Source organism: Benincasa hispida, chromosome 4, assembly GCF_009727055.1.
Source record: "Benincasa hispida cultivar B227 chromosome 4, ASM972705v1, whole genome shotgun sequence".
In the NCBI taxonomy this organism is placed as follows: domain Eukaryota; kingdom Viridiplantae; phylum Streptophyta; class Magnoliopsida; order Cucurbitales; family Cucurbitaceae; genus Benincasa; species Benincasa hispida.
In genome coordinates, this window is record NC_052352.1 from 67,151,102 (window position 1) to 67,161,860 (window position 10,759).

The 10,759-nt window shown below is 32.4% G+C and overlaps 1 protein-coding gene across 1 annotated transcript; it reads left to right on the top strand.

Moving 5' to 3' along the window:
• Nucleotides 1-1,030: 1,030 nt before the first annotated feature.
• Nucleotides 1,031-5,708, top strand: LOC120075139 (L-Ala-D/L-amino acid epimerase-like). Its single transcript, XM_039028313.1, has 7 exons — nt 1,031-1,594; nt 3,322-3,432; nt 3,544-3,760; nt 3,834-4,164; nt 4,272-4,333; nt 4,445-4,516; nt 5,380-5,708. The coding sequence occupies exons 1-7, from the start codon at nt 1,067-1,069 to the stop codon at nt 5,397-5,399; spliced, it is 1,341 nt and encodes a 446-aa protein (XP_038884241.1). The 5' UTR covers nt 1,031-1,066; the 3' UTR covers nt 5,400-5,708.
• Nucleotides 5,709-10,759: the final 5,051 nt, after the last annotated feature.

Here is a 10,759-nt window from a genome sequence, read left to right on the forward strand (position 1 = left end):
CAAGAATCAGACTTAATAAGTATAATCACTCATAAATTGATAAGAAGAAAAGAAAAGAGTTCTACCTTTTGATGTTGATGTAGTGGTAGAAGAAGGATTAAGAAAAAGAAGAAGAGGACCAAGACAACGGACGAAAAATGGATGTAAATAGAGGAAAAAAAGTAGCTCGATGAACCAAGCCGATTGAAGAAAAGGACCTAAATAGAAAAATGTCGGGGAAGATGAAACAACTTGAATGGAAGAAGTATCGTGATGGAAAAAAACCAAGTCGACGTGAAGCAACGTGATGGAAGAAGAAGAAGAAGAAGAAGAAGAAGAAGAAGAAGAAGAAGAAGAAGAAGAAGAAGAAGAATGATCGACAGACTGGCGATAGGAGGAGGAGATGAAGAGTTATCTGGGTGAAGAGGGAGATGAAATGTTAGAGGGAAAAATCGGCTGAATTAATTAGGCATGACTTTTTTTAGTATTTTACACAATTTTTGGGCTTTGATTGGGCTGTAACTGTCTAAGGTTCTTTTTGCTACATATTGTAAATAGTTTGGCCCAGTTTTTTATACTTAAAAATCTTCCAATTTTTATTCTAGAAAGAAATAAAATGTCAATTCATAAAAGCTTGATTTAATTATTTTTATATAATGAATTAAGATTGACAGCTCAAATTTAATTTATAAAAGTTTCATTTAAAAAAAATTATTTTTAGAAGTTTTTGGAGAATAAATTAAAAAAAATAATAAAATTATAATATAAATTAAAATTAATAATATATTCGAATTGATTTTGATTGTGGTAGGTCAACCTCGAAAAGAATCGTCATCCATTTGTGGTATGCTCTGGTTGAACATACACACATAAGAAAAAAAAAAGTCAGTTTTAAGGATATGAAAATGTTGGAGGAAGGAATCACATGTTTAATTTGAGGCGAATACGACAGTGGGGTCCTCTCATGCCTGATGCCGCCAACGGATGCTTTTGTTGGTTTGTCATTTTGTAAGCAGCCCGAAAATGTTCATTAATCAGCTCCACGTTTCCACACCACAAATAAAATAAGTCCTAACCATATCAAATCATGAGAGACTGTTCCTATGTTCTGCAGCAATCCATGGCTTCACTTCTATCAGCCCTTCTTTTCCCATCTTCTTCTTCTTCTTCCTCCCTTCTCCAACACATTCCCAGAACCACTTCCAAGCTCCAAATCGTTTCCAGCCATGGCAGCAATGTCGAGCTAATTGCAGATCCAGCCGCTCCTTCTGCTCAAAGGGTAAGTTTCGGCTTCCGAAATGTGGCCGATACTTTTTGGGTGAATGTGCAGAGGGCTGAGGGGAGGCCATTGAGTATTGGGCTTAATTCGCCCTTGCATTTTGGCAACTCCAAGCTCGAAACTGTGGAGAATGTTGCGATCAGAGTTGAGCTGAGTAATGGGTGTGTTGGTTGGGGGGAAGTTCAGGTGCTTCCTTTTGTTACTGATGTTAGTCTTGAAATGGCTCTTGCGAAGGCTGAGGAGGTTTGCAACTACCTCCGCCTGACTCCTCCGGCGACTCTGACTTCGGTGTTCGATGATATTACTGGGATTCTTTCGCCTCGGGAGTTTGCTCCGGTGAGTGAGAGTTTTACTGAAATCTTTCATTGTGGATTTCTTTGAAAGGAATTGAGTGGATGTGTTTAATTTAGTAAGTTTTGTGGGAAGATTATTGGCTTTGATCTCATCATTACTCCATAACAATAGCCTAGCCTTCTTTTAGAATTCTGTTTTAATACATTTCCATTTATTTGTAGATCCTATTACTTTTGTGCTAACTTAACTCATATCATTTTCTTTCTCTTGAAACTAACTGTATAACTTTAACATCATCAGCATCACTACTAAGTTGGTTTAGACATATACTCTCCAATATTTTTTACCATGACTATTAAGTTGGTTTAGATATATATTCTCGAATATCTTTTACCAAGTCAAAACCCGGATCCCAATCCCAAATGTTCGATAGATACATTTTATCTTCATTGACTAGTTGGCCAAACCCATGGTACTTCAAAATTTGACCCTTTTGACCAAGCATGAGGATTTGAACATTTCTTTTTACATAAATGTAGCCCATATATAGAAATTGGCTAATTATGGCCTCGTTTTGTTACCATTTAATTTTGTTTTAGAAAATTAAGTCTATAGACACCATTTCTACCTCCAAATGGCTTAAAAAACCAAACCAAAATTTGAAAACTAAAAAAATTATTTTTTAAACACTTCTTTTTATTTTTGGAATTTGACTAAGAATTTCCATTGTACTTAAAAAAGATGAAAATTATTGTTAGAAATGGGAAGAAAATGGGTTTAATTTTCATAAACTAAGAACAAAAGATGAAATGGTGTTATCAAACAAGTTGTAGCTTTTAATTGTTTTTGTTTTTGGAATTTAGCTAAAAATTCAACTATTGTACTCAAGAAAGATGCAAATCATGATAAGAAATGGGGAAATAGGGCGTAATTTAAAGAAAAAAAAAAAAGAAATAATTAACAAATGGGACCTATATATTTTATTATTTAATTTTTGGATGTTTTTCCATTTTATCTCCTCAATTTGATTTCTCACGAATTAACTATTTTCAATTATGCCCTTTCCAATCATCAATGTTAAAGTTAAATAATAATAAACTTTCATGATTTGATGCCAAGTGATTTGGTAAAAATGTAAAAGAATAATTAGGTCCATTCATCCATATACAAAATTTGGCTTTTCCTCTCCTATAACGTAATTCATCTTATAAATATCTATCAACTTACAAAATATCATGTCATGTACGCTTTATCATTAAACAATTTTAACATTTACCAATAGAAGAGGTATAACTGAAAATCCTTAAATTGTAACCATGGGAGCTAAATTGAAAAACACTCCAACATTTATGAACGAAAATATGCATTTTTCCTTAGAAATATGAAACATTCTAGGATATAACCAAGGATATCTCCAAAAAAATGTGGTCTTTTGATAGGGGAAAAAAAAAAAAAAAAAGCAAAATTATACTCATTTAAGTTTGAAGTGGAAAGTATCATAGTCATTCATATCATTATTTGTCATTTGGCTATCACTACATGTGCATTTTGCTTCAAGGACTCCTTAAATTTGATATTGATCTCGTTGTCAATGCCCAAAAAAGCATCTGGAGATCAAGATTCTTTCCTATGTTTCAACTTCAAGTGGTAATACAAGCAGTAATAGATTTTACTTTCATTATGGTGATAAATTGTCCTTAGCTTTGAATATTGACTCTGGTTGCTGTAGTATTAAGAGCAACTCTTTAAACAGTTTCTGTATTCTAAAGATCAGGGCTGGGGTAGAGATGGCATTGATTGATGCAGTTGCAAATAGCATCAATGTTCCACTCTGGAGATTATTTGGTGGTGTGACAAGTACATTAACGACTGCAATAACAGTTGAGTTCGATGAACTTTTGTGCTATAGTAATGTTTTTGATTGATTCTTAAATAATAAAAAAAAAAAACTCTTCATCTCCCACTTTTCTTTGTAAAATTTGATTCTGCAGGTCCCAATTATTTCCCCGGAGGAGGCCTCAATCTTGGCTTCAAAGTATTACAATCAAGGATTTAAGACTCTTAAGCTTGTTGTTGGGAAAAACTTTGCTGCAGAAATTGCAGCTATCGAGGCCATTCATGCAGCACAACCCTGCTGCTCATTCATGTTTGATGCAAATGAAGGATACACAACCGACGAAGCAATTAAATTTCTTGAGAAATTGAAGGGTAACAATTTGCCAAGATAGAAAATGAGCTAAGAGTATGTAAAAATTGTCTTAAATGGTTATTCTAATGGCAGATATGGGGGTAGTGCCTCTTGTTTTTGAGCAACCTGTAGACCGAGATGACTGGAAAGGTCTTCATGAAGTCAGTAATGTGGCTAGAATGTATGGGATACCTGTTGCAGTGGATGAAAGCTGTCGGAGCTTGACCGATGTTCAGAAGATAATCGATGAAAATCTTGTGGATGCTATAAACATTAAGTTGCCCAAGTTTGGAGTCCTTGGAGTTCTAGAAATAATAAAACTGGCAAGAAAATCAGGCTTGATTCTTATGGTTGACAGCATGGCCGAGACGAGACTCGCAACCGGCTTTGCAGGGCATTTGGCTGCTGGAGTTGGTTGCTTCAAGTAATCTTTCATGTCTTTTTCCATCACCATTCTGTTTTTATGCCATTTCAAAGAGCAGCAACGTTTAGGTTTCCTGGTTTCAATGAAGTTTCTTATTCAAATTGCAGGTACATTGTTCTTGATACACCATTTTTATTAGCAGAAGATCATGTTGTTGGAGGCTATGAAGGTAAACATTATAAAATAAACCCTTATAACAGAAGTGAACTTTCTTGTTTACAACTATGGCGCCCTTGGGCTAAGCTCAAATTTGTGATATTATTGTTTTGTCCTCAACTAGCTTCTGGTGCTGTTTACAAGTTTAATAATGCTAGAGGCCAAGGAGGCTTCTTGAATTGGAATCTTCTTCCTGGTGAGATAATATATTCCCATGTTTTCCTTTTTATATCATCTATCTCAGTCTTATTAGCAGTCACTGCCTTGTTTTAATTCATTTGAATATGGCAGATATATTGCTTAACTAAATATGCTTTTCTTAGTAAACCAACCAAAGGGGTATTGCACCATATTTACTTCTTAAAATATCCCAATATTACTTTGTTAGAAGTGCTTCCAAGACCCCTAGTTATGTTTTGTGGAAATTATAAGATTATTAGTAGCATATTAGTAGGCTATTAGAAGGGGTATATTAGTAATTTGATAGCAAGTTTGTTAAGATTTTTAGCTATAAATAAAGGAAATGAGTTGGAAGCAAGGTGTGAATAATTTGGATAGTAATTTCCAATGGAGAATCTGGGAGAGAGTAGCTCTCTTGAAAAGCTATGGTCTATCATAGTTTCTTCATTGATATTATCATATGTATATTTCTATCATGAAAATGAATTAAACTTCTTAGACAAATTACTATCCAAATGAGTTAGGACATTCTGAAAATGGATTAAACTTCTTTTAAGAAAAATTATATTTTTGCCCTCGGATTAATTTTTATCTGGTCCCTCAAATTTAAAAACTAGTTCTAAATGTTCTTTTAAGCATGTAAAAATCATTCGTTAAGTTATTGAACATAGTTCAATTAAGATCGTGCTTGTATTATCAACACCTCGAAACTATAGATTCGGTTCTCTTAACCCACATATTCTTGATACACAATTAGATGATTTGACAAGTAAGGTTGTGATTAGATTTTTGGTGTCATTTAAATTTTAAATGATTTTATGATAGAAATCAAACTTTGTATGGAACTGTTTACTAATTATATGGCTGATATTCTGGCAGATGCTGGTGGGTTACCTTGAAATGTGCAATTTTGGCAACCCTTGTGGTTTTCTGTAGAAAATAAATACTCCAATTCTCCAAACAATTGATGATGCAATGCCACTCACCAAATTGCTAAGCCTTGAAGGAGTAGAGGACAAACTCTGTTGGAACTATGAACAAAACATTTTTAAGCCATCAATTCCAAGGCCATGGAAATTGGAGAAAATATTAGAAACTTTGTGATGTACATTAAAATGTTAGATATGAATCAAATAATTCCTTCATTTACTTGGAAAATTCAATTGTTATATTTTAAATTAATTTAGCTACGGTTGGTTAAGAAATCATTTCTATCCTATTTTAAACTCTACTATTAACTTAGACCGTAGAAGTCCTCTAAGCATTGGAATTGACATGAATATCCAACCATATTCTATAACATAACAATAAATTGGTTGATGAATAATATTAAATTTGTATTTGTTATTAATTGTATTATTATCCATATACATATACGATCGATAGTATAGTTTTATTGACATTGATAATCAAATTCCATTCATTATAATATTAAATAAAGTAAAAATAAATATTACTATGTGGTGATAATATCATAAATATTATAGAAAATAGATGGTAATTAGATGCTCATGCCTAATGTCCATTGATCATGTGTCATACCCCAATTTTCTAAAATATTATCCATGTATGTTGTAAATACTCATTTTTAGTGTCCATGTAATCCACCTCTTACTTACCAAGTTGTCTATAAATAGTGACCTTTTGTGGATTTTGAAAGACACATATTGGGCAAATTCCATACAAAGTGGAGAAATTTGAAATTTTCTCATTTCTCATTTTATTATTTTATTTTATTTATATATTATGTTTTATTTATTTTAATATTATATTTTATTACCATCCATGTTCCCGTTGTGCTCCTCAAATTCACAACACGTTATCAGCATGAGTTCCTGTCGTTTTTCTCGCCAAAGGTAGGTCTTAAAGGTATGTCAATTTTTCACTCTTTGTTGTAATTAATAAATTTAATGTTATTTTGCATATTCAATATCTTTTAAATTTCTAACATAAGTAATAGTGTTGCCATGACAAATCTCACAAAATTAGAATTTTCCATCCTTGATATTAACGACAATAATTATTTATCATGGGTACTTAATGTCGAAATCCATCTGAATCTTGGAGAGACTATTAAAGAAGAAAATACGACATCCAGTCAAGACAAAGCAAGAGCTATGATTTTTCTTTGTCATCATCTCCACGAGGGATTGAAAATGAAGTATCTTATAATAAAAGATCCCTATATCTTGTGAAAAAAATTTGAAACAGAGGTATGATCATAAACAAAATAGTTATTCTTCCTAAAGCTCGTGATGAGTGGATGCACTTGAGGCTACAAGATTTCAAATCAATAAGTGATTACAACTCCACATTGTTTAAAATCAGCTAAAAATTGTTGTTATGCGGAGAGAAAAATATTGATGTTGATGTGTTAGAGAAGACATTTTCTACATTTCATGTCTCGAATATGCTTCTGCAGCAGCAATATTGAGAGGAAGGTTTTAAATAGTATTCTGAATTAATTTCATGTCTTCTCGCTGCTGAACAAAATAACGAGTTATTGATGAAGAATCATGAATCTCGACCAACTGGAACGACACTATTACCTGAAGTGAATGCTGTGAATTTTAATAATTGTAGTCGAGGTCATGATTGTGGTCGTGGTCGAGGTCATGACCGTGGTAGAGAAAGAACTAATTATTATTTTCGTGGTGGTCGCTCTAATCATTCAAATTTTAAAAGAACCATGCAAAATGATGATCACAAAGAAAAAGCTCCACAAGATAAGAGTTCAAAGAATGTTGAAAATAAATGCTTCTGGTGCGGAATGATTGGACATTGGTCACGTACCTGTCGTACGTCAAAACACTTAGTTGACCTCTATCAAGCCTTCCTGAAGAAAAAAGGGAAAAGTGTGGAAGCAAATTTTGCATAGCAGGATAATGATATATTTGACCCATCCCATATGACAAATTTGGATGTGGTAGACTTTTTCGAATCTCTTGAAGAGAAGATTGACATAGTTGATAGAACATCAAGTGTTTCTTTTGATTTTGAGAATATTTAGACTTAATGTTGTTTTTTTAACCTATCTTCATATTTTTTTTTTAATAACTTTTATATATTTTAAGTGTTGTTTTTCTTATTATAATTATTTTCTTTTAGTGAAGAAACCTGAATCATTTTCATATGTTGGATGACTAAAAGATGAGTAAATTAAAGAAGATCTATGTATGGCAGATAGTACAACTATATATACAATACTTACAAGTAAAAAAATGTTTTTTCAAATTGACAATGTTGGAAGCAAAAGTCAATACGATATCAGGTTCTGCAAACCTGATCGAAGGTTTTAGAAAAATAAATATTATTTTCATAGAGGAACAAAATTTACAATTGACAATGCATTGTTCTTTAGTCAATCAAAGAGAAATCTTCTAAGTTTTAAAGATATACGTTATAATGGTTATCATACTGAGACTGTTAGTAAAAATAATGTGGAATATCTATATATCGTATCCATTGTCTCAAATGAAAAATGTATATGGGAAGAGTTGCCTGCTTTATCTTCTGGATTATATTATACTCATATACGAGTAATTGAAACATATGCAATAATGAACCTGAAGTTCATGAATCCAGATATATTTACAATTTGGCATGACCGATTTGGTCATCCAGGATCTATAATGATGAGGAGAATTATTGAGAATTCAAATGGACATCCATTGAAGAGCTAGGAAATTCTTCAATCTAATGTATTATCATGTGATGCTTGCTCTCAAGGAAAATTGATAATCAGACCATCACAAGCTAAAATGGAAACTGAATCACCTGCCTTTTTAGAATGAATTCATGGAGATATATGTGGACCTATTAACTCACCAAGTGGACCATTTAGGTATCTTATGGTATTAATAAATGCATCCAGTAGATGATCACATGTGTGCTTATTATCAAGTCGAAATCTTGCATTTGCAAGATTACTTGCTCAAACAATTAAGCTAAGAGCATAATTTCCTGATTATATAATTAAGACTATTCGTCTTGATAATGTTGGTGAATTTACATCCCAAGCTTTTGATAATTATTGTATGTCAATTGGAATAAGTGTTGATCATCTTGTAGCTCATATTCATACACAAAATGGTTTAGCATAATCATTTATAAAATGTTTGCAATTAATTACAAGACCATTACTTATGAGAGCTAAGCTTCCTTCATCTGTATTGGGACATACTATTTTGCATGCAATGTCACTTGTAAGTATTAGACCAGTAGCTTATCATAAGTACTCGCCATTACAATTAGCTTATGGTCATGAGCCAAATATTTCCCATCTGAGAATTTTTGGATGTGCAGTATATGTTCCAATTGGTCCACCACAACACACTAAGATGGGTCCTCAAAGGAGGTTAGGAATATTTATTGGATATAATTCCCCATCAATTACGAAATATCTTGAACCCCTGACGGGTGATGTATTTACTGCACGATTTGCTGATTGTCATTTTAATGAGACAAAATTTTCAACATTAGGGGGAGGAATTAAGAAACTGGAAAAGGAAATTACATGGAATGCATCATTATTGTCTCATCTAGATCGTATAGATCATTGTGAACTCGAAATTGAGAAAATAATTCATTTGCAAAATATAACAAATCAATTACCAGATGCATTTATAAATGCAAAGAAAGTAACTAAGTCACATATACCATATGCAAATGTTTTATACAAAATTGATATCCCAACCCAACAAGTTGTCACTAATGAGTTTGGAACACGCCAGAAGCGTGGTAGACGAGTGGGTTCCAAAGATAAAAATTCTCGAAAATGAAAAATAATTAATAGTGAAAACGACTTGGTTGAGGATGTAAATATCCATGAAGAAATTCTCGACATGACTAGTGCATAAGGTGAAATACCTAAAGATAATAATGAGATTTCAATAAATATGTCATGTGAGGAAAAAGATGGAGTAAAACTAATGTAATTATTGACAACATTTTTGCATATAATGTTACTCTTGATATTATATCTAAAAATGAGGATCCTGAACCAAAACCTGTTGAAGAATGTCGACATAGAAAAGATTGGCTTCAATAGAAAAAAGCCATAGAGGTAGAATTAAATCAGAAGGTGTTAAACCTATGGGATACAAATGGGTATTTGTGAGGAAAATAAATGAAAGTAATGAGGTCACAAGATATAAAGTAAGACTAGTTGTACAAGGTTTTTCACAAAGACCTGGTATTGATGTTGAGGAGACGTATTCTCCGGTGGTGGATGCAATTATATTAAGATATTTAATTGGCTTGACTGTGTATGAAAGTCTGAATATGCATATTATAGATGTAGTCAAAACATATTTATATGGATCTCTTGATAATGATATTTATATGAGAATCCCATAAGGATTTAAGGTACCTGAAACATATACACCAAATTTTCGGAAATGGTATTCAATAAAGTTACAGAGATCACTATATGGATCAAAACAATCAGGACGAATGTGGTACAATTGCTTGAGTGGATATTTATTGAAAGAGGTATATCAATTCAATATGTCCCTGTGTTTTTATTAAGAAATCACATTCAGGATTTGCTATTATAACTATATATCTTGATTACTTGAATATAATCGGAACTCATGAAGAGCTTTCAAAGGCAATAAAACATCTTAAGAAAGAATTTGAGATGAAAGATCTTGAACAAACAAAATTTTGCCTTAGTTTGAAAATTGAGCATTTAGCAGATGAATTTTTTTTCATCAGTCAACTTGTACAGGAAAAATTTTGAAAAGATTTTATATGGATAAAACACATCCATTAAATATTTCAATGGAAGTCCGTCCATTGGATATAAAGAAAGATATATTTTGACCTCGAGAAGATAATGAAGAACTTCTTGGTTTTGAAGTACCATATCTTAGTGCAATTTTTAGTAAATTTGTTAGCAAGGTATAGTTCTTCTCCAACAAAAAGAAATTGGAACGGAATCAAGCGTATACTTTGTTATCCGAGGAACGATTGATATGAGTTTGTTTTATTCAAATAAATCAAATTTTGATCTAGTTGGTTACGTAGATTCTGGATATTTGTCTAGTCCATACAAAACTAGATCTCAAACAGGTTCTATTCACATATGGAGGAATTGCTATATCATGGCGATCAGTGAAACAGACCATAACGTCTGCTTCCTCAAATCATGCTGAAATTCTTGCAATTCACAAGGCTAGTCGAGAATGTTTAAGGCTAAGGTCAATGACTCGGCACATTCGTGAAACGTGTGACTTGTCTTCTAATAAAAATGTCT

What these genes read in the sequence shown, in the direction of transcription:
- LOC120075139 (XM_039028313.1), top strand. Translation starts at nt 1,067, where the DNA reads ATGAGAGACTGTTCCTATGTTCTGCAGCAATCCATGGCTTCACTTCTA. An exon ending in CGCCTCGGGAGTTTGCTCCG is followed by an intron (nt 1,595 to 3,321) that starts GTGAGTGAGAGT and finishes TGTATTCTAAAG; the next exon opens with ATCAGGGCTGGGGTAGAGAT. An exon ending in ATTTCTTGAGAAATTGAAGG is followed by an intron (nt 3,761 to 3,833) that starts GTAACAATTTGC and finishes TTCTAATGGCAG; the next exon opens with ATATGGGGGTAGTGCCTCTT.